Genomic DNA, 27,067 nt, shown 5'->3' with positions numbered 1-27,067 from the left:
TACTGTATCGAATGACTCAAGTGTGTAGAACTGGACACAGCTGCTTTCCCTCATCCCTCAGCCCCAGGGGGCCAGCCCGCGGGGTACACTATTCCCTGTGCTTCCCACCCCCTCCCCGTCCACACCTTTGTCAGTGGTTCCCAAAACCTCTTCGAATTCCAATTTCTGTGCGTCTTCTGAACTCCTGTGCTGGAAAACCGGCTCTCCAGGAAGAAGCCCTGCTAGGCAGTGTGTGTGGATTTGCACAGGGTAGATACTCCCGCCATGCCGGCTTCCAGCTCCCAGTGGCTGAACAACTGGCTGCAGGCTCTCAGGGAGCTGGAATGAGCCAGCCCCAGCGCACCCCGCCCTGCTTCTCCCGCGGGACCCTGACTGGGACAGGGGGTCGGCTGCTGCCTCCGCTGGCTGCAGCTGCCTCAGGTGATGATGCAGACTCCCCTTCTCGGGGGCCACTGCCCAGGGCCACGGCGTCACTATGAGCCCTCAGTTCTCATCACCCCAGAGCCAGGTTAATCGGGAAGTGGGAGACCACTTTGTCATCTGGGCCCCAAAGTGGCACAGCTTACGTTCTGTGTCCCTCAAGCTACCCCGTGAAGGAGTTCCCGCAGCCTCCATCTACCACTCTCTCTCTGCTGTGTCTCTCTCTTTCCAAGGATTGAATCAAGCCTGGTAAAGGCAAAACAACAACAACAACAAAAACCTGCTAACGACTTCCAATTCTATGGTCTTCTCATCTCTAGGTACAGGATCTGGTCCCCAGAGTGCATCCTTATAGACCCACTCTCCCTCCTACCTGTCAGTTCATGAAAAATGAACTGGGTGCAAATGATGGTGAGGGTGGAACAGACCCACTGACCAGCACAGGGCGACTGAGTTCCACTAAACAAGCACCATTGCTAAGCAGCCAACAACACAGCTTCGATGAAGTGTGTCCTGGCTTACCCAGATGATGGGATACCGCACAGCCCTGGCGAAGATGCTTCATGGTATGGGAAAAGGATTTGAATCCTGTCACATTCAAAAGCGAGAGATTTCTTTCTGGTCGCACGCCACAGCATCAATGAGCCAAGTGCAAAAGCCAGACACGAAAGGGCAAATAGCATTTGATTCCCTTTCTATGAGGCATCTAACATAGACTCACAGAAACGGGAAACAGAATGGTGGTTGCCGGGGCTGGGAGGAGGGAGGAAGGGGGCGCTGTGCAGCGGGTAGAGAGCTGCAGTTTTGCCGTTTGAAAAGCTCTAGAGCGCGGCTGAGCCGCAGCGTGCATCCAGTTACCACTGCTGAACTGTCCACTCAGAAATGTAAACAAAACATCGCTAGGCCCCCCCACCCCCAAACCAACAAGAGACAACTGTAAAACCCAAGATCCTCTCTTTCTTCCTTCAGGGCTAGCGATGCGACACTGAACCGTTCTTGCCCCAGATCTTGGGCAGCTCCCGCTCCAGTGGGGAGCCCGGTTAATGGAGAAGGCACGTGAATCCATGTAAAACTGCAGAGAGAGGAACTGCCGGGAAGGAGCGCGCACTGTGCTCGGAGCGTGTTAGCTACATCCAGGCACTGACCTGGCCCAGGAGGCAGGGAGAGTGGCCAAGGGGACAGGAGGTGAGGCGAGGCCCCAGGACTGAGTCCCTCTGAGGGGAGAGCTCGCCAGCAGGGGGAGGGAGAGACACCTGCACCCTTTTGTGAGTGTGGGAAGGACACGCGCCCTCTCATTCCCAGCAGTTCCCTCCAAGTGCCATGCCGGGCTTATCTCTGTGCCTTGCCTCGCCACGGTGAGCTTGGAGCTCGGAGGGGCTTGCAGGAGGACAGCGCATGCAGCATCGACCGTCCTGCGCAGATGGACAGCAGTGCTCTTTACTTATTTATGTTCCTCCTTGTTTCAAGGAGATTTCCAGCTGCTTACAGTGATGCTAGTTAGCAACGTAGCGGGCTGAAATACCTTGTCACTAAGTCCGAAAGATGAGGTGAGGGGAAATACAGCTCAGGGTCGCAGGAGCAAGGACAAGGTGTCCCTTTATTCAAGAGGAGCAACCTTGTTGTGTTCCTCATCAAGTCCCATCGGGCCTTTAATCCGTATATTGACATTTAATCGTCCCGTTCTTAAACTCTGTCTTCTCAGATCTGTGAACAACCTGTCATTGTGACTTCCTCTGCCCTTTATTACTCTCTCTCCCTTAAGTATATCCTTTTATTTTTTCCCCCATTCTGTCTTTTTTGCAGTTTAAAAAAATCCATCCTCTCTCCCCACCACCCCCCAGGGAAGGGGCCAGGCCTGGCCCACCTCAGCACAGTGACGCCTCCAGAGCCTCGCACAGTGGGTCCTCACGTGTTTGTGACTGACTGAGGGCCTCGCACAGTAGGTCCTCACGTGTTTGTGACTGACTGAGGGCCACTCGCGCCCGCTCCCGTGACACTCAGCCAGTGAAACACTCCACAGGGCTCAGGACAGTTGCCAAGTTGATTTATGGGACTTATTATCCCAAGTGGCGGCGGAGAATAGATATTGATTCAAAAGGGTTTAAATAAATAAGTGGATGCACAAGCCAGGAGAGGGCCGTGGACCGAGGAGAGGGGCTTGTCAAGCAGCTGAAGCAGATGTCATAAGGAACACGGGTCCTCGGGAACCGAGGGCGGGGACTCGGGGGACACAGGATGGGCGGTGGAGGCAGCAAGCACAGGTTCACAGCCAGGCTCCGTCACCTCACATGCCGGGGGACTGACCTTGGGCAGAGAAGGGAAACAAGGCCACCTCCTGTGAGGATGGCAAAAGGAATGACCGTGCATGATCTCCATTCTAGAGGTGGGCAAAGCGAGGCTCAGGGAGGCATAGCCACCTGCCTTGGGCAATGGAGTTAACCTCTCCGAGCCTGGGTTACCCACTCTATAAAGTAGGTAGACAAAGCTCTTCCTGAACGGATGACTGTGATCGTGTGGGGTTGTTGGAAGACTGAAGGCAGGGAAGGCATTTTGTGAACTCTAACACCCCGTCTTAATGCAAAGCTCCAATCTTTGTTGTGGTAGCATCACTGGTTCCTTGCCCTCCACCTACAACCGCCTGTCACACACAACCCCAAAGCCAGCCAGGGACCCGGGTTTTCATCCAAAGCAAGGCTTGTTGAAGCATTTGGCTGGGGCTCACTTCTCTGCAGCAAGGAGCTCGCCTCCCCGCCCCCCGCCCCCCTTCCCTGCCTGTCCCCATCTTCTGAGAGGAGAACTACCTTGAGAAGAATGCTAATGTTGGTTTATGAATTCCAAACATGTAACCCTTGAGAACTCATTTAGCTGATTACATGCAAGCAGCCCTTTGGTCATTCTTACAAAGGGCCTGCGCTGCCCTGCGCCTCTCTCCCAGGGAGCGGGAGGAAGACTGGCATCAGTGCATCAGTTCGTGGGCCCAGGAGGACTCTTCTGGCTCCTGAGTGGACCAAGAACCATCCCTGGAGACCACTCCTCTGGGGATTCATTCCAGGCCCCGTGTCCCTCGTGCCAATCCCCCTGTGAGGTCTAAGGCCTGAGGAGACCTCCTTTGCGGTGATGTCCATGAAACAGACAATTTACGCTCTTGTTCATATGATTCAATTAGTAAAGGGGCAAAGGGGAGTTACCGCTGGAGTGTCATTCCACGGCCCGCTGGGCTGGCTGCCTCGCGGTGGCCGAGGTGGGTGAGGGGGTGGCGGGCTCACTCAGCAGGCATGCTGGGCCGCACCGCCCTCCCTGGGGACCGGGTCAGGTGGCAGGTGACTGTATAATGCAGGTGAGTGTTCATGTCTTAGCACAGGACCAGGCTCAGCAGGAGCTTGGCTTTGCAATCTGGAAGGGCTGACTTTGAATCTGGCTCTGGCCCTTAGAGCAGGGTCACCGTGGACCCGGTACGTAAGCCCCCGAGGCTCAGATTCGACCTCTTTACCTCATTGTTGGGTAAAGCACGGGCTAGAGACATGCCTGACAGTCATGAGGGGCCCAAAGTATTGGGCTCATTTCCCCCTGATTTTTAATCCTTACAACAACCACTTCACAGATGAGGAGATGGGGAGAAATCTGGGAACGTGTGTTGCCTGCAAACGCTGATGCCCTCTTGCCTTAGTGAGGGGAACGAATCTCTGGCATGACCCCCAACCACACTTCGACAGTCTCTGGAGGCCACCGGACACAGCAGGCTGTCCCTGCCCATGGCTGGCGAGAGGCAGCGGGAGCTGTGATGGTCCCTGCTTCGGCCTGGCTGGTCTTCAAAATGTAAGTTCTGCCCTGACCGGTTTGGCTCAGTGGATAGAGCGTCGGCCTGCAGACTGAAGGGTCCCAGGTTCAATTCTGGTCAAGGGCATGTACCTTGGTTGCAGGCACATCCCCAGTAGGGGGCGTGCAGGAGGCAGCTGATCGATGTTTCTAACTCTCTATCCCTCTCCCTTCTTCTCTGTAAAAAATCAATAAAAATATAAAAAATAAAATAAAATGTAAGTTCTTTTTCTCTGCCACAAAGGTCCACCGTCTCTAGTCCTCATCACTACCCTGAACAGAGTGAGTTTAAAAAACCCCAACAGCACAGATGAGAAACAGGCACAGAGAGGTGCCTCGACTTGCCCAGGGCCACACAGCATGCACATGCCAAAGAAAGGAGGGCTTGGCTGGTCCAGCGGGATATGCCAGCCCCCCAGACAAGCCCCGCCCCACTCCAGCTTCAACGCCTCCTCCCTCCCCCACGTCAACTAAAGGAAAACCATGTCCTGTTCGGGGCTTGTCAGCCACTCCACCAGCTCAGTTCAGAGAGACCGAGGGAAGAAGTGTTTCCCAAACACTCCAGGACAGTCTTTCCCGGCTTCCAGGCTTGCTCTGTGCTGTTGTTAATACCCGTTTCCCAGGGGACTCTGGGAAATGCAGGTGCGGGGCCTGGGCAGCAGCTGCCACCCTCCGTCCTCCTCGGGGCTGGTACCTGCTCTGAGTGTGTCCCAGGCTGTGCGCTCAGACGTGACCATGTTTGGGCATGGAGGCGAATCCCAGATGGGGACCAGAGGCCGCTTCCCTGGAAACAGAGACGGCTGGCAGCCCCAGCTTCCTGCTGGAGCTCAGGCGCCGCTTTTTGGGGTGGGGGCTGGGGCCGGCAGATAGAAAGTGCCTGCCTGCTGAAGACTCCGGGGGGCGCCGGGGAGACTGTGAGTACTGCGAGCCCCCGGAGTTTCTCCAAAGCGCAGGCTGGAGGGGCGGGGAGAGCTTCTTCGGAGGGAGCGGCAGTGGGAACACCCCTCTTCGGGGGCTGTGCACCGGGGTCCGGGGTCCAGAGGGGCTGCCGTTGGTGTCACTGGGGACCAGAACTACTGGCATCTGAACGGCAGCTGTCAGCTGGGAGGTGGGGGGCAGAGCCCTGCCCTTCAGGTCCCAGCTGCCAGTGCAGCCAGAGGGCTGTAGCCCAGAGGTCAGCCCAGGAAATGTACTCCCTGTGACACTGTAATGTCTCTGTAGAATGAGGGGGAACCCCACTTCTCAGTGCCCCAAATGAGGGAGGAAAACTTGCCATTGGGTGTCATCCCTGCCAGTCATCTTGGAGGCAGTGACAAGGTTATATCCTTGGTGCCGGATCCCAGGATCTTCTCTTTAGGACAGTGGGGGAGGCATGGGGAGGGGGAGGGGGAAAGGATCTCTGGGGACACTTGAAACAGTCAATTCTTAGGAGGGAAGCCTAAGTGGAAAATAAAGTGCTTTGCTGAAAATCCCTTTGGACCAATGTCTCTCTCCTGGACACTCACTAATTTATTAAAAAACTAACCTGTTTATTCCTTTGGGGACCTGGCAGGGGAAATACAGTTCTTCCTGATAACTGGCTAAAATCTTCCCCAAAGCAGGGGATTACAGAGAGAGGGCCCAGGGCCCTGGTATCTTTGGTAGAAACGAACTATGGTTACCCTAAACAAACAAAACAACAAAGAAATGGGCCCAAAGGCTAATGGGACAACTCACAGAACAGATGGGAACCCCATAAGGGACAGAAGCCGGCAGCTGTCAGGCGCCAGGTGACTTACAGGTGACGAGTCACACCCTTGGAGGGTGTTCGGTGGCGGGGGTTGGGGTGTGGGGTGTGGGGGGGTGCTCTGCTTGCACCGGGAGAGGCAGATGCCCAGAGGAAAGTGAGGAGGAAAGAGGAGAGGTGCCAGCTACTCCCCCCATTCTGCTTCAGCCCCGGGTGGCTCAAGCCCCCAGAGGAGAGGGCAGTTGCTGCAGCCACTGAAGGCCTCTGCCCTCGCTTGGAGAGGGAGGTGGCCCTCACGGGACCCTGACTGCGGGAACCTCAAGCCGCCCCCAGTGCCTGTGGCTCCTGCTGGGTCCTCGGCCTGCTGCCCCCGGCTGGGCCCTGTGGTGGGGCTGGCGGGCAGAACTGTGGAATGCCCCGGGTTTCTCGGAGACAGTGTCCTAGGATGTTCCGCCTCCGCTGCTGGAGGAATCAGTGTTATCTCCCGTGTCGGTTTCCCTTTGCTGCCTTCACAAATGACCACGCGACAGAAATCTACTTGCACAAAGTTCTGGAGGCCAGAGCCCCAAACTGGCAAGATGCTGGCAAGGCTGTGACCACGGCGTCACCAGCGCTGCACTCCCTCCAGAGGTGGGCGGGGACGGCCCGGGGGGCTGCCCACAATCCCGGGCATGGGTGGCATCACTCCAGTCTCTGCCTCCCTGGTCATGTGACCTTCTCCTCGTCTGTGCCTAGTCTCCGCCTGCCTCCTCCTGTAAGGATGTTAGGGTCTACATGGAAAACCCATGTAGATTATCTCACGCTCCTTAAAGTCTTTGCCATGTTAAGTGACAGTCCCAGACTCCAGGGCTGAGAACATGGGCATCTTGGGGTCACTATTGAGCCTATCACACACTGTGACCCTGGGCAGGTCACTTCACCTCTCTGAGCCACAGGTCGTTCATCTGTAGAAGGGGGTTAATAACCCTCGCCTCTCAGACCTGGTGGCAGGCTTACTGGGGTCCAGAAAAGCCCTCTGAAGTTGCCAAGCTCCACATAAAAACAGGGGCAATATTAACATTGGAGCCCCCTTCCCTCTCACCTGTCTTCCCTTCCGTGCATTAGTTGTCACCTGTGCTGCTCTCATGTCTATGTGTCTCTGTGGCCTCAGCAATGACTGCTGTCCCCAGGGGACATGGGGAAGAAGCTGGTGATGGCCCAGAAGCGGGGAGAGACTCGAGCCCTTTGCCTGGGTGTGGCCATGGTGGTGTGCGCCGTCATCGCCTACTATATCCTGGGCACGACCATGCTGCCCCTCTACCAGAAAAGGTACGCACCCCCCTGGCCTGTCCCCATCCTCCTGCCTCTCCCCTAAGGTCTGGTCGGTGAGGAACCCCAGACTTCTTCCTACCCATCCCCTTCACCCTCATGCCAGGCAGGAATCCTCATTCTTAGGGTCAAGGATTCAAATGCAGGGAGGGTGGAGGGAAGGCCGGACTGGTCCCTGCTGGTCTGGAATCCTGGGACTTGGAGGTAACACACAGGAGGCCTTCCCACAGGAAACGTCAAAGGGTCAGAACACATGCTCCAGTGAGTTTCATCCCAGGAGGTAGCAGTCACAGAATTGTGTCCCCCACCTGCACAGTGTGACCCCCCCTCTGAAACCTCCCGGCCAGTGGGTAGCTAGCCTCCTGTGGAATATCTCAAGTGACGGGGAGCTCACTACCGCGCCGTGCACACCTACTTTCTGATCAGCAGGACCTGTCTATGTTGAGCCAAAACCCGCTTCCCCGGAGCTCTGCTCTGGAATCTCGGAGAATGTTCCATGCCTTGCTCCCTGACATGTCAACCACTCGAGCTTTTGAAGGGAGAGCTGTGACGTTCCTGATCCAGCTCTATCTGGAACAAACACACTCAGCTCTCCCGGCCTATTCTTAGGCCACGTCTCAGCCACTTTCCTCGGGCACACGCCAGCCCAGCTCCTCCATCCCCTCGCCTGATGAATGGGGGACGAGTCGCAATTGGTTTGCTGCTGGTGTGTTGATGAGTCTGTTAGCCTCTCGGGGTCTGCTCCTTTCTCCCTCTTTACCCCCTGGAGAGATTCCAGGCGGGAACCTGACCGCTCAGAGCAGCCGTGCACCTCTGACACGGCACCTCCAGGTTAAGCTCGATCCCCACCACCCTCCCCACCTGGCACAGATCAAACCCTCCTTCATCTCCGCTTTTTAGGGGAAAGGGCACAGAATCTGAAGCCACCCAGGCCTGACGTCAGGTCCTGTGCGGCCTCGGAAAAGTCACTTGACCTTTCTGAGCTTCTCTTCCATCTCTGAGGATGAAGACGATGTGGCTGCCTTTTTAAAAACAACCAGGGCCTGGGTCTCATCCACCTGTTCTGGGGTGTGGCTTGGATGTGGGAATCTTCATAAAAGTTCCCCCGGGTTTTGAGGACCATTCTGTGGGTGATGTCCAAGGGGCCATCGGCACTGACATTCGGATTCTGTTTCCTCCCCTGGGCCCAGGGGCCCTGGGTCACGCTCCTCCAGTGCTGGATGCTCGTGGGATGATGCAAGTCCCGGCCCTGGGTCTCTCCAAGGGGTCCAAACAGGGTCCTCTGTGCCAACAGGTTCTGAAATGTGTGCGTGTGTGTGATCTCTCCAGCGTGTGGACCCAGGAATCCACGTGCCACCTGATTGAGACCAACATCAGGGACCAGGAGGAGCTGGAGGGCAAGAAGGTGGCCCAGTTCCCGTGCCTGTGGGTCAACGTGTCCGCCGTGGGCCACTGGGCCGTGCTGTACCACACGGAGGACACTTGGGACCAGAACCAGCAGGTACTAACTGGGGGGATGGGTACCTGTCCCTGTACCCCTGGCAGGTGTGAGGGCCTGTCCCTAACTGGCTCCGTAGCTCCTCTCTGGAGAGTGGGGGCTGAGAAAGATGAACCCCTTGGCCAGGGACCGTAGCTGGCATGAGGTCCAGCCAGGCCTTGCTCTTCTGGGTTAGAGTCACACAGACCTCGGTGTGAATCCCTGCTATGCCACTAACTGGCTGTGTGACCCAGGGCAGCTGACTTAGCCCCTCTGTGCCTTAGTTCCAACCTTAGCTCAATTGCTCTTGTGCAAAGAGCACTGGATATAATGTGCCAATCTCCATGTTGGGTGCATAGCACGCACTCATAAAGAAGTGGCCGCTGGTGTTAGTACCTCATTCTATAAGTCAAATGAAAGGCCAGGCCCAGAGCTGACCTCCCTCCCCCTGAGGAAACCCCTATGCATCCTCCACCCTAGGAAGCTGGGGTCCAGGGCTGGAGCAAGGGCAACATGGGGATATTTTCTCATCATTGCCTCCCAATCCCAAATCCACATGGTAGCCCTCCCTAAAGGAAATACAAATCGGCCCATATTCATTTGCTCATTCGCTCCCTCTTTCATTCAACGGTCATTGGGCACATCCTGTGTTAGGGGCTTAGGACTCAAGAGGAGAAGGCTCAGGCAGGAAATAATACCTAGTGGGGAAGGAGCCGTGCCGTAGAGAAGAAGGGAGAACATTGTGGGATTAAAGGAGGGAGGGACACTTTCCAGCCACCAGTGAGGCAGGCAAGGGTACCAGGCATTTGGTTTAGGCCCGTGATGGGCAAACTGCGGCTCGCGAGCCACATGCGGCTCTTTGGCCCCTTGAGTGTGGCTCTTCCACAAAATACCACGGCCTGGGCAAGTCTATTTTGAAAAAGTGGCTTTAGAAGAAGTTTAAGTTTAAAAAATTTGGCTCTCAAAAGAAATTTCAATCGTTGTACTGGTGATATTTGGCTCTGCTGACTAATGAGTTTGCCGACCACTGGGTTAGGCATTTAAATATCAGGCAGGCACAAGGGCCACAGAAACATGGAGGGGCACACAGGTCAAGGGCAGGGCACAGGAGAAGGCTGGAAGGGAGGGCAGCAAAACCAGGCTCCCACTCCTGAGCAACGGATGCAGCGTCTGGGCTCTTCAGGTGGTTCAAAGGTAGAGATTTCTTGTTGTGAGCAACCTGGAGTCTTTACAGGGCTTGGGGTCCAGGGAGCACGATCAGAGAGTCAGAGAGGAGCAGAGGAGTGTGCCGGTCAGTGACTGGGCAGAGGGGCGGGGCCACAGCAAACACCCGGGAGGGAGATTGGTCCTGAAGCAGGGTGGATGCAGACAGTCAGACTTTGGTGGCTGATGGCATGGGAAGGGGCAGAGTGTCTGGGGGGACAGTGGGATCACTAACAGTGCTGGGGTTGGGGGTCATGGAGAAGTGGGTGTGGACAGTGCAAGGTGGCCTGACTGTTCTGCCATCACTACAGTGCTCCACTCAGCCCCATCAGACGGAGAAAGAGCCCCCAAAGCTCCCGAATCGGCTCCCACCGGGACACCTGCCTCTCCCGGCATTCAGTGGCCCCTGACTTATCCCAAGGAGCAAGCAGCACAGGTTCAAAGGCAGGCAGGCATGATCATGGAGTGACAGGGATTGGGCGCAGGCTGGCTTGCAGGCCGCCTCCCTGATGCTACGGTTGTCAGCTCAGAGGGACAGGAGGCCAGACTGTCCCCTGAGATGAGCTGCCAGCGGCATGTCTGGCCCTGGAAGGCAGCCACCGGCTGTTCTGTCTTCTCTCTCATCGTACCCAGGCATGACCAGGAGCAGTTCTAATGGCAGGCTGCTAGCATGTGGGGCAGGGGAAGTACCTTCATGTTTTTGCCACTCAGCTGGGTCAAAGGGCCAGCTGCCCCTCTACTTCATTCAGCTCTGGGGTGCAGGGGGCTGGCGCAGCAGGCCAGCTGGGTGCTGTGTGAAAGGCCCCTCTCTAAGAAGGGAAAGGAGGAGCTATCTTTGCAATATCATAGTTAAGTCCCAATATCATTATCCTATATAATAAAGAGGTAATAGGCAAATGGTCATCACGCAGTGATGCATAATGACGAATCAGCAGGAGGGCGGGGCAGCGAGCTATGTGTGCAGACAGGTACGAGCGGCGGTGGGCGGCAGCAAGCTACTCATGCACAGATTCGTGTGCAGGGCCACTAGTTAATAATAACAGCATCTCCCATTTATTGAGCACTTGCTGTGTGCTCAGCTTTGTGTGAAGTGTTTATATGCATCCTCTCCTCTAATCCCCACAACAAGTCAACTAGGCAGGCGCCCTCACAAACCCATTTTACAAGGCTCAGAGAAGTTATGGCACTTGCCGAGGTCACACAATTTGGAATTGGTAGTTGAACCCAAGCCTGTCTGGCTCCATAGCCACACGTCGCTCAGTGAGCTAGGTTACCCAACGTCACAGTCAGAGGCATTGGGGAGACTTGAGCTAGGCCCTCTCAGCTCCAGGATTCTGAATCCATCTGTTACTGGGACCCTGAGGTGCCCAACAACTCTGCATGCCAGATTCCCCAGGAGCCAGCTTCTCCCCAGCCTCAGCTGCTCCCTGGCTGGCTGGCTGGTGACCTACTTCTGGATGCAGCTCCCCCACTTCCCAGGCTGCCGGAACTCTGATGCAACCATCCTTTGTCTGCTGGACTGAGCACTGTCAGGGCCAGCAGCTTTGAGGTTGGGGCTTCATTCAAATCCAGGGAGTAACCGAGGCTGGGGAGAAGCTGGCTCGATAGTTTACACATTGTCGATCTTGGACACAATTCCTCTAGTCCAGTGGTCTCAAACGTTTGAATATGAAGGAATCACTTGATTCCTGGGCTCTGCACTTGGTGATTCAGAGGGCCAGCCCTCCAGGTGGTCTGCTGGAGGGGCTGGGGTTGGGAGGGGGCACCCTCACTTGCAGAACATCTCCCACAGGCTCCCATAAACAATACTCAGACCTCCTGGCACAGAGCAGAGCTAGAACCAGGGTCCCCGCCTTGCACCTCCTCTGCAGAGCTTTCCAGATGCACCTCATCTGACCAGGCCAGAGGCTCCTCAGAACACCAGTCAGTGTCAGGATTGAGTGTGTGCCACGCTCCGTGTGCACAACGCTCCCCTGGACGCACCCTCCCTCCCCTCTGCACCCCAGCATCTAATGCTGGCTGGCCAGCACCTTCTGCTTGGCTCACACAGGGTGAGACCACAGAGGGTTCTCAGTGTGAACTTTTGCCAATATTTGTAGGATGTGCGAGTTCACATTCAACTCTGGTTTTCTGGCTTCTCGTGAAGTGTCGGAGGCCTGGCTACAATAGGTCTTCTGGATCCCATGGCGACCCCTGTCCAGATGGAGTGATGACGGCCAGTCTGGGTGCATCTGGCTGTCTCCTGTCACCAGGCCCCACCACTCCCTGACAGTTCTCTATGGCATGAAGGCAAGCTGGCACCTGCCTTCTTATTCTCTCACCCGCGTCACTCGTGGGCATTTCCTGCATGAGCTCTGCAGGTACCTGAGCATGTGACCTCTGGCCTGAATCCAAATGCAGAGCCCACTGGGCCTGTGTCACTCACTGCCTCTCACGGTCTCCTTAGTGAAGCGTGAAGTCCTTCTTTAATAACATCGTTGGAAAAGATATTGCTTTTAACCCGTTTAAGAGATGAAGCTTTCAAGGCTCAGAAAGGGTGAGTGATTTGTCTAAAGCTCTACGGCAATGGAAGCAGAGCCAGGACCCCAGTTGGGCCCTGAGCAGCCGCAGGGCCACCGTGCTCACAGATGACACTGTGAGGGCCCCCTGTAGCCTTAGATCAGTGGTCGGCAAACTCATTAGTCAACAGAGCCAAATATCCAGTACAACGATTGAAATTTCTTTTGAGAGCCAAATTTTTTACACTTAAACTTCTTCTAATGCCACTTCTTCAAAATAGACTTGCCCAGGCTATGGTATTTTGTGGAAGAGCCACACTCAAGGGGCCAAAGAGCCGCATGTGGCTCGAGCCGCAGTTTGCCGACCACTGCCATATCCCCCCAGGGGCCTGACTCCAAAGCTGGCATTGTTCTTCATTCCTGGCCAGCCACTCATCTCTAGGTGCTAAGAGATGGGGACTCCCACCCCAAGGGAACTCCTGCTTCTCCCCCCAGTGCTCCTACATCCCAGGCAGCCTGGACAACTACCAGCTGGCCCGCGCCGACGTGGAGAAAGTCAGAGACAATTTCCACGAGCACCGGGTTTTCTACTGCTTCTCGACCACGCGGGAGAATGAGACCAGGGTCCTGTACCGGCGCCTCTACGGGCCCCAGACCCTCCTGTTCTCCCTCTTCTGGCCCACCTTCCTGCTGACCGGAGGCCTCCTCATCATCGTCATGGTGAAGATCAACCAGTCCCTCTCCATCCTGGCGGCTCAGAAGTAGGCCCGTGCACGTCACAACACTGCTCGGGTCGCAGGGGGCTGGGGGGGACCCTGGGCTGCACCCCATCTGTGTACCCATGCCTCTTCCCTCTGCCTTCCCACTCTCCCTCCCAATCCACCCACTCAGTCTTCCACAGCAAGCGTGGCCTCGGTTAAGTCCTTTCCTGCTCAAGAATGGACAGCGGCTCCCCAGTGCCTCGGGGAGCACAGGCCAGCCACTCACAGCTCGCCATTCCCCGTCCCCCCTCCGCGGACTCCAACCCATTTCTGGCTGAGCCACCGCCACCCCACAGATGACAATGGTTCTGACCTCTGCGCCCGCCGTGTTCTCGCCGCTGACTCAAAGGCCTGCCCGTGCCGTCCAAAACGCTGTCCTCAGCAAACCCCAGCTCCTTGGCGAATTTCATAATGAAAACAGCGGCGCGTGCAGAGAGCACAGTTAGAGCCTCTCTTGTTTTTGGGACACTAAGTGCCTTACACGTTTTTACTCTAATGTTAACACGCATACAAAAAACAATGGGACCACAAGGAAATATACGAAAATGCATCAAAACACTAACCGTGAGGTGGTGGTTAATGTTAACTTTCTCCCTTTATCCCCCTTTTTTATTTTTGGAACTTTTCTAAATTTCCAGCAATAGGAAGGTTTGCTTTTGCTGTTTGTTTTTAACCAGAAAAGCAACAGTACGTGTTACTTGGGGGAAAGTTTGAGCCCCCATCACCAAGGCGGTGAAGTGGGCCAAGGCGGGGGTTGGGTCCCCATCAGAGGAGAGGTGAGTGTAAGGACCCTCTACGGAGGGGAGGTACCCGCCAGATGGGGGTTTACCCTGCGGGGAAAGCGAGGGCACCAGCCCTGCTGCGGAAACCCTTCTGGGTGGCAAAGGGTAACATTGGAGGCAGCCGCCACCTCCACCGTTACTCCTGCGTCAGGCTTTCTGTGCCAGGACAGTGGCCTCGAAGTCAGCCCCCGGACCGCGGTGCCAGCATTTGGGCAGACTCACGAGAAAGGCACGGTCTCAGCCCCCCATCCTGTCAGAACCCCCAAGGGGGTGTGGTGTGCTGGCATCTGTGGGGTCAGAGCAGGGGCTGCTGGGGGTTCTGACATGTGCTCATGTGTGGGAACCAGGCCCCCATCCCCGTGCTATTGGGAATGGGCAAATGAGTCCTGGGCAGGGCAAGTCCTGAGCCGAGTGCAAGGTCAGGCCGGTCGGTGCCCTTGAAGTTGCTCCTGGAGCTGTGATTCCAGACGCAGCCTCGGGTGAGTCACGTCTCTGCCAGGCTTCATCTCTCCCATGCTCGGCTGCTCTGTCTATAACAGACAGACTCCTCCCTCGGGGAAACTGAGAGGGCTGAGTAAGGGTCTGGCACATAGTAGGTGGCCAGGAAGGAGGCTATTGCTAATAACAATAAGTGATACTCAGAAACTTCCAGAAGAAATTATACCAACAATAATGTCAACTAGCATTTTGGGTGCTTCTTTATGACATGCCAGGCGCTGTGCCAAGCAGTGTGCCTTGTACGAATTCAGCGAGGTGCTGCTGAACCCATCAGAGAGGAGGAGAAACACGGGGTAGTGGTTATGTACGAAGACCTGCAAAGTGAAGGCCTGCATTCAAATGCCCAAGCCTGCCATTCGCTAGCTGGGTGGGTGACTCAGGGCAAATAACTTTGCCTCTCTGTACCTCCATTTTCTCATTTGCAAAATGGGAACTAGTAATAACATCTCCTTTTAGGACTGTTGGCATTAAATGACTTATTATATAGTGTTCCTAGAAGAGTGACTGACACATGCTGAGTGCTATCTATCTAATAAAAGAGTAATATGCAAATTAACCATCACTCTGCTATGCCCACAAGCCATGCCCACCAGCCATGCCCACCAGCCAATCAGGAGCAAGTATGCAAATTAACCCAACCAAGATGGCTGCGGCCACAGAGAGAGCAGGAAGGAGGCTTGGGTTTCCCTGGCGATAGAGGAAGCCAAGCTTTCTGCACACCCTGGCCCGCCCAGGCCTCCACTCAAGGCTACCAAGTTTCAATTATAGCAGATAAATAAATCCCCTGCTGCCACAGAGTTTCAATTGTAGAAGATTAATAAATATCAGATACCAGGGCCTCCGCTTGGGTAGCTGGGGGGCATGGCCAGCCTGCAAACCACCACTGGCCCCTCGCCCAGGCCACCCCATGCCCTAAGGGAACCCCCACCCTGATCCGGGACACCTTCAGGGCAAACCAGCTGGCACCTACCTATGCACCAGGCCTCTATCCTATCTAATAAAAGAGTAATATGCTGATTGACCATCACTCCAACACATAAGATAGCTGCCATCATTTGGTCAAAGATCCTGCCCCCTTGTGGACACAAGATGGCCACCACAAGATGACCAGCAGGGGAGGGCAGTTAGGGGTGACCAGGCTGGCAGAGGAGGCAAGTTGGGGGCAAACAGGCTGGCAGGGGAGCAGTTAGACATCAATCAGGCTGTCAGGGGAGTGGTTAGGGGGTGATCAGGCTGCCAGGCAGAAGCAGTTAGGGGCAATCAGGAAGGCAGGCAGGCAAGCAGTTAGGAGCCAGCAGTCTTGGATGGTGAGAGGGATGTCCCAGATTGGAGAGGGTGTAGGCTGGGCTGAGGGACCCCCCCCCCCCATGAACGAATTTCGTGCACCGGGCCTCTAGTATAAGATATTATGCAAAACGAAGGCTCTGGGAGGTCACTGGCCACGTAGCAAGTGTAGCCATCCATACAGCAAGTGGGGAGCTGGGAAATAAGCCCTGAGCTCGCTGATTCCAGTGCCTGGCCTCTGTCCTGAAGGGCTCAGGGACGCAGCCCCCGCAACCCTGCAACCCAGCGGGCCCTCCTGTGGGTCAGGGATCTGAGAGGTGGGCATCCAGAATCTGCACCAACACCTGCCACTTCCAGCCAGGGAGCCCTGCCCCATCTCCAGGGTCTTATCCGCAGACACCCTCCCAAGACGGGCAGCACCCCATTCCCAGGCTCTTCCATCTGGCTCAGGGCAGTCTCAAGCTCCTCCCATGCTTTTAACGAAGTCCCAGTTGTGCTGCTGTATTAGCTTTCTGCACGATGTTGCCATCAGGGAAATTAGGTAAAGGGTACACAGCATCTCTTGGTGTTATTTCTTACAGCCCCATGTGAACCTGCAATTATCTCAAAAATGTAAGTTTAATTTTAACAAAGAAACAAGAAAACGAAGTCCCCACACATGAGTCTCACATATAGGGGCTCCTTTGCACGCGGGTCCCATGCACCTGCATGTGGGGCTACAATACACAGAAACTCAGTATATCCAAGCAGCCCCTGCAGGGCAAAGGCCACAAAATGTAGTGCCTGGGGGTGCCCAGGCCCCACTGCCCCTGCACTATGAACCATAACCTTCATTCCCTCGAGACAAATGCCCCCGACTTGTCAACAGCGATTGGCCCACTGCTATCAAATCCACACCTGCCTGCTGCTTGCGAAACACCATGAACAGGACCAGCGTGAAATAACGGGCATTTGAGCGGGATGGAGTTACCCACGGAGGAGAACGTTTGGGGGAATGAGGGCTGCCTGGGAGCAGAGAGCGCTCGTTGGTTCTTAATAAATCTCCCTGCTAATGAGGACCTCCTGCTTGCACTGTTTTTGCATTTCCTCTGGTGGGCCAGTGGCTCACCCCTGGAGAGGTGTGCCTGGCCCGCACCCCATGCCCTCCCCTGGAACTCAGGCACCTGCTGGGGGTCAGAGGCAAGGGGATGGGGAGGGGCAGAGAGGACGGAGTCACTGCCTGTCTCCAGGGAGCATTCCATCTTCCCGCCTCTCTCCCTCGCGACCGTTATTAAGGTCTTCCTTCCTCCCAGTGAAGAGCCTACTCCATGCAAATTTATATTCATAAAACCTTCATTCTTGTGACTTACTGAAATGATGCCCTCCTCTTCCCAAATCCACTTTCTAATCTGGTGCCTGAACCCTCCCTACAGCATCCCCCTGTAGTGACAACCTGTATTAACATCCCTTTAGATGAATGGCTCCCTGTGCTGGGAGGTAGCCACTTCCATTTGGGGATGTGTTTAGCGAATCGCTCCCTGTACAAGCATCGGTCATCTCTAATAGTAATGAGAGTTAACGTTTTCTCGGCCCCTGTAGGCCAGAATCTGGGTTGCGCTTTTACTCAGGCAGCATGATATCCTTTGGGTTGCTAGTACTATCTCCCCTTTACAGATGAGGCAAGAGGAATAGGAGGGATTTAACTCGAGGCAGGTTAGAAGTTAGTAAATAGCAGGATCCATACCTGGATAGCGTAGCTTCAGACTCTACTCCCTAACCACTGTGCTTCCCACCCTTGTCTCTGCCCCACATCAAACATGGAAGATGCCAACTGGGGCGAGGTTAGAGCTGAGAGCCCGTTGCACGCCTCCATGTACCTTCCCACAGGGCCCAGGCTCCCAGGGGGCTCCCTCCGAAGAGACAGCAGATGTGGGGGAAGCCCAAACACACGTGTCCGCAAAAGCCCTGTAAAGGTTCTAATCTGGGCGCTGCCAAGGCAGACAGGGACACGCGCCAGCTCCGTGTGCCTGACTCCGTGATCACTCAGCCCACAGCCACGGAACACCCGCAGGAACTCAGGCGCGCCACGGCCACGCAGTCCCCGAAATGGTCCCTATTCAAAAGCAGAACAGAACAGAGGCTGGTCTGCCGTGACGTTTCCCAGGGGCCCCGGCTTTCTTTCCCAAGAGCTCCCAAACCACTGGTTTAATAGTCCGCTCTGGAATTTGTCCAGGAGTTGACGGCAAGCTCATTTACACACAGCTTCGGGATGTTCCCTCACTCTCATTAATACAAACTGGGCCACGTGACACCTTCTTGGTCTCTAATTTTTCTATGACTCTGCTGACCACACAAGTCGTATTTCTGACAACATCTGTATACCTGTGTCTTTAACCGCCGTTTTGTAGGCCCTCGGTTGTTTCCTTCCAACCCCTGGGATTGAAATTCCCTGAAGCCAGAGCTCCTCGATCGGGAGCAGCCAGAGTTCCCTGAGGAGCTCCCGACCCCCTCGAGCCTCTCAGCCACGCCGGGCCACGCCGCCCAGTTCTCAGCTCCCACCGCTGCGTGAGCCCGTACAGGAACCCACAGAAGCGGGATTTGGTTGTCCCGCCATCAGACCATTTGCCCCACACTGACTCAGCCATCAGTTACTGTCATTCCCAGGACATGTTTTAGGTGCTTTTTTCTTGTTCTTGCATGTTTGGGGAGGAAAGTTTCAGCTGAGTATGACCTTATGCTTATGACCCTAAACTATGTTTGCATTTCCTTCGGACAGGGGGCCTGCAGAGAGGAAAGCTCAGAAGAGCAAGAGCTGGAGTCCGGTTGTCGATGTCCTGGGCCAGTTTAGTTCGTGTCTCCGAGTCTCAGTTTCCTCAACTGGCGAATGGCTGCAACGTGGCTTGTTTCATAGGGCACTTGAGAAGAGTCGATGCTGTAAGGCATGTGAAGCACGCAGCTCAGTGACTGGTACTTAAAGATGCACCACGAATGTTCGTTCTTCCTGAGCAAACGTGTCTCCTTCCTCGGATCATCCCGATTCTTCTCTCTTTGGGCTCAGACAACGTCCTACTGACCCTTCTTCTCTCTAGCAACTTCCCACTTCTCTTCCTTGTGAGCCTCACTGACCATCTGGCCTCTCTCCCTCTCAATCCATTTTTAGCTGGATTCCCTCTCAAACAATTCCTGCCGCAGACAGACCGTTAGACTTCGATGTGAACTTTCTCGAATCTACTTGGGTAAACTTAGTTGCTGAGGGAAAGCAGGAGCTGCCACAGGGGCCACATCCCCAACTGGCTGAACCAGCCAAGGGTCAAAGGACCAGTTTCCTTCAGAGTGCCCTTCCTAGGAGAACCATGGTCAGCGACAATAGGTCTGGTCGGAATGACCCTCCCAGCGTGAGGCAGGCAGGTCCCTCGGCCCAGAAATCAGGCTTGATTGGAAATTAAATTGCATGTCAACGCCGACTGCAGGATGCCTATATCCACAGCTAATTCATCAAGGTGATGCCTCATCTCGGGAAGCCCGTGGAATAGAGTGGCTGCGTCAGCAAAATTATGAGCTTGGATCTGATGAGAACTCCTTTTTATTTTTAATCCTCACCGAAGGATATTGTTCCATTGGTTTTTAGAGAGTGGAGGAGAGAGGGAAAGACAGAGAGAAACATCCATGTGAGAGAAACACATCGATTGGTTGCCGCCTGCACAAGCCCTGGCCAGGGCCCAGGCCGGGGAGGAGCCTGCAGGTACGTGCCCTTGAACAGAATCAATTCTGGGACCCTTCAGTTTGCAGGCCGATGCTCTATCCACTGAGCCAAACTGGCTTGGGCTGATGAGAACTTTCTTTAAAGCTCCACTTGAACCCTTTAAGTTTCTCATTTTGGGTTTTGTGCGCTTACTGGTTGCCTTCTCTGCGCCAGGCCCTGGAGACACGGACACTGGTGGGACCCGGCACTGTACTCTGGCTGCTCCCAGGCCAGTGGCAGAGAGAGAATAAGTGAGCAACAGCTCCCCGTATCACTCGACTCAGTCATCCAGGGCTGAGTAGCTCAGAGAGTGGAGCCCAGTATAAGTAACTTCATGGCCAAGAATTGGATTTTCCTATTTCACACTAACTATGCTGATAGATCACAGTGATCGTAGGTGTGCCAGACTCCTCACCAAGCCCTTCACACACATTCATTCCACCCTCCAGACAGCTGCAGGGAAGAAATACATTATGATTTTCTTTATCCCATTTTATTGGTGAAAAAACTGAGACCAAGAAGGTAAGCAATTTATCCAAGGTCATTAGTGCCCAATTCATAGGCTGTAGAACTGGCATTTGAACTAAGGTCATTTCATAGCACGGCCTGTGCATGTGTGCGCATGTGGGTGTGCATACATGAGTGCATGTGTGTGCGTGTGTATGTTTCTGAACCGTTGGACGGTTAGGTTCAGGGACTTCAAACATGAGGCTGGACTAGAAGCCACGTGGACATCAGTTTGGCTGGTGGAGAGTGTGCACGCAGGCGGGGGAGACAGGCAGGACCTGGGCTGGGACTGTGGGTTGCAGGCGGCGAGAACCAGGCCTAGCAGTCTGGGTTTGCACTGACACAGACAGGACAGGCTGTGATACAGCGACAGGGAAAGCACAGCTTTTACTAAACGCATTGAAAAGAATCAGAAACACTGACGCTGCGAATTCAGTGAATGACGAACTATACATGGTTAGTGCAGTCCATGCAGGCAATACAGGTAAGTGTCAAGAACTTTAAAAAAAGCCCCTGAGTCCGGGTGAAGCCGTGCCCCTGGGTCCGGCCGAGACCAAACCAGAGGGAGTCGGACCTCCGTTACCACCATTTGTCCACCATCCAGAGCTGAGGGGTCAGTGCTGACATGTACACATAAGGAACTGGTGGACATTGAAATTGGGTCTCAAAAGAACTGTTGGTCCAGGGGGAAGCTCGCTACAGATTGATTCATTTGCCTGTCAGCATAACTATTATTGCTTGTCTCACAATCAGTTCTTATAAGTATATCTCTAGGGACACATGATCTCGCTCATCTAGGGGAAATGATGGACAACATAGACTGATGAACAAGAACGGAACCAGAAACAGGGAGGCATCGATCGGACTGTCGGACCTCAGAGGGAGGATAGGGGAGGTTGGGGGGAGGGGAGAGAGATCAACCGAGGGACTTGTGTGCATGCATATGAGCCTATCCAACGGTTAAGTTCAACAGGGGGTGGGGGCATCCGTGGGGAGGGGTGTGGGATGGGAATGGGGGGATGAGGACAAATATGTGACACCTTAATCAATAAAAAAAAAAAAGAACTTTAAAAAAATAACCCTTAACCTCAACTAAAACCCATGCTAATATTTCAGTTTATTTCTTTTCTATGTGGCTTTGCTATGCACACACCTACTCACAGGTGGGAACCTCATTGTTACAAACACTTGTTTCCTGCTTTTCCACCTACTGTTCTGTCAATGGCATTTCTGCATGCCATTAAGCTGTCCTCAGAATCATTTTTAAAAGCTTTCATACTGTTCCTCGGATAGGTGAACCAAAGTTTACTCATCTGCTATGTTCCCACTGACGTTTAGAGACAGTCTCCAGTTTGTCATTATTGTAACGAAAGTCCATGATGGACACCCATGAATAAAAGTCTTTGTGTGCATGCTGGTGATCTGCTCAGAGTCGATTTCCGTGGGGGTGGATTACTTTCCTAGGGCTGCCATGACAAAATACCCCGGACCGGTGACTTAAACAACATACATTTATTTTCTCATGATTCCAGGGGCTGTAAGTCCAAGGTCAAGGTGCTGGCAGAGTCAGTTTCTGGTCAGGCCTCTCTCTGCTGGGAGACGGCCACTGTGCTCTTCTTGCCGTGTCCCCACATGGCCACATGGCCTTTTCTCCGTGTGTGTGCTCTCCTGGTGTCCCTTCCTCTTCTTTTTTTGTTAATTCTCACTTGAGGATATTTTTCCATTGATTTTAAGAGACTGGAAGGGAGGGAGAGAGACAGAGAGAAACGTCCATGTGAGAGAGACACATCAATTGGTTGCCTCTCACATGCACCCTTACTGGGCTGGGGATTGAGCCTGCAACCGAGGTACGTGCCCTTGACCTTGACCAGAATCAAACCTGCGCCTCTTCAGTCCAAGGGCTGGAACTCTATCCTTTGAGCCAAATTGACCACGGCCCTTCCTCTTCTTGTAAGGACACCGGTCCCATGGGATCAGTGCCCTACTCTTATGACCTCACTTAACCTTAATTACCTCTTTTAAGGTCTTATCTCCAAATACAGCCACATCAGGGGTGAGTTGGGAGACAAGGGACAGAATTCAGTCCATAACAGGGGTTGATGGTCCTGCGGGATTTGACTGTGAGAATGTTCCTTGACTTTGTGACCTTGGGCTAGTTATTCAACCTCTCCTGGCCTCAGGGTAGGAATCATAAGAGTAGGCAACTCACAGGGCTAGGGCTGGATTGCAGGGAGGGATCCTTGCAAAGCCCCAGCAAGTCAACAGCCCTCAATGAATATTGGCAACTATTATTCGTCCTACGGTTCCTGTTCACTATGGAACAGCCGGCCGCGTTTCTGGACTGGCGCGGCACGGGAAGGGTTAATCAGCACCAGGATGCCAGGCGCGTTCCGCAGTCCAATATGCCTCGTAGCTTCGGAGCGTCCAAGTGACAGCGGGCTCCCAGCTGACGTTTGCAGATAGCGAGCAGCAAGCCTGGGCTTGGCGCTGCCTGCCAAGCGCAGATGGTTTCAAAAATGCCACCCAAACTGGCCCAGGGTTAATCAAAAGATTACAGACAGAAAATTGGGGTAGGCTAACCTCAGCCTCTCAGACACGGCCTCCCATTCCCATCTCCCTCCCTGATGCCTGCCCAGTCCTAGCAAGAAGGGAGAATTGGCCAGACTGACACCACACTGGCACGCTGCCGGTGTGTCTTTTCCTTCCCTCCTGCAGTCTTGGCTGGCGGGCCAGCTCTCCATATGTTTTGTTTGACTGGAAAGGGTGACCTGTGGAGAATGGATTGGAGTGTAGACTCGGGATGGGGGAAGCGAGGGGCTGGTCTCAGGGGAATTCTCCAGAATTGTGCTGCTTCAGGCAGAACGGAGACCTTAAAACCTGGATTTCTGAAACCAGCATGTCGCCTTTTAACCAAAAGGGGAAAGAAATCCGTCGGTCTTCATGGCTTATTATCCTGGATCTGAGTTTCAGAAATGGAGAGGGTAATAGGGAGGGTAAAGCTGGAACTTGGAGACTGACAGCCCAGCTCCCCGTCCTGGTCTGTCCCTTGCTGGCTGTGTGGCTCAGGGCCAGGCCCATCCCTTTCGGAGGCTCAGGTCTTCCCACCTGTCAATGGGGTTAAGGAGAGCTCTCCCTCCGCCTTCCAGGGTTCCTGTGCGCATTCAATGGCCCGCACAGTCAGAGCGCTTGGAGCAATGAGCGGAGCCCTGAGCTGGGGCCGTGGGTAGTGTTGTAATTATTGTTACTGCCTGTTATAATCCCAGCGCTGGAAGGTAACTCTGAAATCAGCAACTCCCTCATTTTAGAGATGAAGAAACTGAGGCCCAGAGAAGGAAGCCACTTGCTCAGTGAGCGAATGTGAGGACTCGGATTTCAACTCGGGCCCGGTTCTAAAGCTGCTGCTTTTGTAGCACGAAGAGCATGAAATGGAAACGTGATGGCTCCGCCCAGAGAGGACCAGGGCTGCCACCTTCACCCCAATGGAAAGAAAGCCTTCTTCCGCCTCCAGATGGGGGATCTGTGAGGAGGGGGGTGGTCACTGGTGATGGTGGTGAACCCCTTCCCTCGCGTCTTTTCCTGGAGTCCTGGCTCCCCTTTCTAGCCACCTGACCCGGGGAGCCTGTGCAGTTACTCATCTCTGCTTTCTCTCCCCAGCTCTCTGTCCTTCTGGGGGGCCCCAGAGCCTGCATCCTCCCCTGTCCTTCTGGCTGGGGTGCTGATGGCCACTGGCCACTGTAGTGGATGGGCAGGTGGGCCTGCTGCCCACGGAGTGCAAGAGGAACAAGCCCTTGTTTTATTTTGTTTTGTTTTTTAAAATTAAATCATATATATTGATTTTAAAGGAAGAGAGAAAGAGAGAGAAAAACATTGATCAGTTGCCTCCCATACACTTCCTAACTGGTGATCAAACCGCAACCTAAGTATGTGCCCTGACAGATCATCGGACCCACAACCTTTTTGGTGTACAGGACAGCGCTCAACAACCGAGCTGCCCGGCGGGCAGGCCCTTGGTCTTGCTTGCACTGATCACCCATCTCATCAAGGTCATTCCGGCTGGTCGCTTCTGTCCAGCTCCAGCACAGAACTTCAGAACAGGGAAACGGGGAGTGGGAGGCCTCCGAACTAGCCTGGCAAAGACCCGGCCTCAGAAAGGGATTCCAGTCACATGACCAGATGGTGCTGGGCAGGCAGAGCCTTCAGTCATCATTCAGTCAACATCCATCGGGTGCTTGAGGCACCGAAACCAAGCCCCACACAACGAGTGCCTGCGCAGAGCTCACGTTCTCATGGCGGTTGGAGGATGGCCCATAAACACATACACCACTCAACGTAAAGTGTGGTCCCAGCGGTCACAAGGCCTCGGTTTCAGGACTTGCAGCTGAGAGTGACTGAGGTGGAGAAACGGGAGGAACAGGACTTCCAGAGAAGGGCTGGGAGGGGGCCTGACCCAGAGCCTGCCTCCTCAGCTCTGCCTGCTTCCTCCTGGCGACCAGTCCGAGGTTCAGTCATGTGAGAAGACGAGAAGGGTGGGAACTTGATTTCGATGGGCAGCTGGTATATGTGGGGCACTGTGAGTGTCACAGGCACCATCTCCCTCCGTCTGCCGGTGGCCCCGTGCGGTGGGAATTACTGGCCCCATTTTCCAGAAGGGGACACAGACACAAGGTGGGACATGGCTTGTCCCAGGTGATCCTGCTGGCATGTGGCAGGATTTGAACCCAGGGCTGTCTGGCTCCCTGTGTTTTTATCCGCTGCCTTCCCTGCCTACTTCACACAACCACCTCCGCACTCAGGAATCAACAGCTCTCAGGGACGCGGGACCTGGTGAGAGGGGGTGACCTAGGCAAGGTTCTGTCACCCTTAGGATTCTGAGGGTCACACTGGCATGGCCAGGGACCTCCGGGCCTCTGAAGGCTGACTAAGACCTGGCGTGATCCACTCCACCCCGTGTCTCGGTGCCGCAGCCCACGGTGCCCTCCCTCCTGCCAGAGGAGCCCGTTTCCAGCCTTTTAATTTGGGACACACTCGCCGCTCCCCCGTGGTCCTGAAGTTAATAGGATGTCTGCGCAGCGCTGCCGGATAAGTGGCCCTGAACAAATTATTCCTGCCTGGTATCGGGGTCATCTGGAGGAGAGGCCCAGTGGCCCCAGGGAGGACAGCCTGGGCAGGTGGGGGAGGTCTCACCTTCCTCCGTCCTCTGGGCCATGGGACTACGGGGACCCTAGAGAGCTGGGGTGCAGGCAGAATGGGTGAGGGAGTGATGGGCCTGCTACAGAGGCCCCAGGATGAGAGACCTGTAGGCCGGAATCAAGGCTGTTCAGCACTGAGAGCCAGGCAAGCACGTTCCCTGGCGGCGCTGGCTTTGGATGGAGAGGCAGGCGTGGACCCGGCCGCGGCGATCGAGATCTCTGCCTATGACAAGGCAGGCGCGCGCAGACGTTCCGGCAGCCGCCAGGCAGTGGGGCTGTCCTAACACGACCCCGGGGCTCGCCTGCACAGCCAGGACAGTGAGCCAGCCGTGACCTGCGATGGTGGAGACTCTCGCCTCTCCCTCCAGAGGAAAGTGCACCCTTCTCCTGGGACGGGTGGCATCCTCCTAAGGTGGGGGCACTGTCCCAGCTCACAGGTCCCCGGGTCCCCAGGGTCAGGGCCGTTGCTTTCCCAGAGAATTCTAATGAACAGGCAGTTCACTCCCAGGCTTCCTGGCACCCAGAACCTCCCCACTGACAAAACCCCTTCTCACACTTTCCCTATTAGAAGGGGGATGGGGAGGAGGGGGTCCCTCGTGGGTGCAGAACGCACTCAGCATCCGGCAGGTGCCCGGCCGGGCGCACCTATGTGAGCTGGAAGAGCATGCACGTGGCTGTCTTGCTGACCTTGGCCTGTGGCACGGCCCCTTTCCCCATAAAGTTTATTCCTTTCCCCAGGCCACACCACATTATGGAATTTGCCCCAGCCCCTCGCAAGACAGGTGGCTGCCCTGAAGTGACTCAGTTGATGCAACAGCTCTTGACAAACGCACCTACAAAATGAGGGGAAACTGGGGCAGTCTCTGCTGGCGCTGAGGTGGGGAGCAGCGCCTGCAGGGCCATCTCCACAGCCCCGTGGAGGGGAGCGGCGCGCACCTGGTCTCAGCCACGGCAGGACCTGCTAGGTCCCCTGGCTTAATAAAGCTCAGCTTCCTCCTCTGTTAATACGGTGATTACAACGCCTACTTCCGGGTCAGGACTGGGGTGAGAGGAGAGAGGTGCTGAGGGCACAATGTTTAAGGAGGGCCTCACCCTCAGCTCCCTGCAAGTGCAAGGTCACCGGATGGCTGCCAGCCTGTTCCCTGTGTTATCCTCATTCAAGTAAAAACAACCTCGTGCAGTTGATAACATTATTATCTGCAATTAAAAGCGAGGAACCCTGGCTTGAGGAGGTTGTGTAACTCCCCCAAGCTCACACAGCTGGGAGACACCAGGCAGAGTTGGGATTCAGCCCAACCTGCCTAAAGGCAGAGCCCGTCCCCAAGTTCAAAGTCAGTTTCTCGAGGATCCTGAATAGCAGTTGAGGAGGAAGCAAGAGGAACAGCATGTCTCGGATGGGTCTGAAGCCGAGGTCCTGACTCACACAGAGAGAAACAACCTGGGCCTGGGTGGGAGGGGAGAGTGGGGCTCCAGGGCATCGTCCTGGAGATAAATCTCATAAGGTCGGCCCCCACACCGCCTCCCCACGCTGCAGCCACGTGGGTGGCCAGGATGATGCTACAAGCTCTCCTGGACTGGATTCCTCCTTCCTTGTTTTGGCTCCGCCATCTCTGCCTGGGGTGACGGATGGGTTCCCAAAGTGCAGAAGGACATGGGCAGGAACCTGCCTGGCCAGAATGCAGGCTGCACACCCCACAGCCCTGGGGGCTCTGTGAGCGGGTGGGGAGCTGGTTGCACAGGAAGAGGCGGGTTTCCCAGACCTCAGTTTAACTGCTCATCCAAGTCAGGAGCTGGGCTTTGGCTATGTTGGGGGGTGGGGTGGGGGAACCAGGTGTGGGGAATGGTGCAAATGTCATCTCAGCACTGGGTAGGGCCTT

General features: G+C 55.0%; 2 protein-coding genes across 3 annotated transcripts in view; one reads left to right on the top strand and one right to left on the bottom strand.

Moving 5' to 3' along the window:
• The window catches only part of KCNIP1 (potassium voltage-gated channel interacting protein 1), a 258,657-nt gene that overhangs the window by 227,111 nt on the left and 4,479 nt on the right, over window positions 1-27,067 (bottom strand). The window lies entirely within an intron of this gene.
• On the top strand, window positions 5,022-13,767 carry KCNMB1 (potassium calcium-activated channel subfamily M regulatory beta subunit 1). Its single transcript, XM_008147620.3, has 4 exons — window positions 5,022-5,150; window positions 7,113-7,270; window positions 8,600-8,771; window positions 12,944-13,767. The coding sequence occupies exons 2-4, from the start codon at window positions 7,137-7,139 to the stop codon at window positions 13,211-13,213; spliced, it is 576 nt and encodes a 191-aa protein (XP_008145842.1). The 5' UTR covers window positions 5,022-5,150; window positions 7,113-7,136; the 3' UTR covers window positions 13,214-13,767.

The sequence above is a fragment of the Eptesicus fuscus genome, chromosome 6, assembly GCF_027574615.1.
Source record: "Eptesicus fuscus isolate TK198812 chromosome 6, DD_ASM_mEF_20220401, whole genome shotgun sequence".
NCBI lineage: Eukaryota > Metazoa > Chordata > Mammalia > Chiroptera > Vespertilionidae > Eptesicus > Eptesicus fuscus.
This window is presented reverse-complemented; position numbering and strand designations above follow the sequence as displayed.

Bases quoted from the DNA above. Each gene is read 5' to 3' on its own strand.
- KCNMB1 (XM_008147620.3), top strand. From the start codon at position 7,137: ATGGGGAAGAAGCTGGTGATGGCCCAGAAGCGGGGAGAGACTCGAGCC. The intron at 7,271-8,599 runs GTACGCACCCCC...TGATCTCTCCAG, and splicing joins CTGCCCCTCTACCAGAAAAG to CGTGTGGACCCAGGAATCCA. The intron at 8,772-12,943 runs GTACTAACTGGG...TTCTCCCCCCAG, and splicing joins CTTGGGACCAGAACCAGCAG to TGCTCCTACATCCCAGGCAG.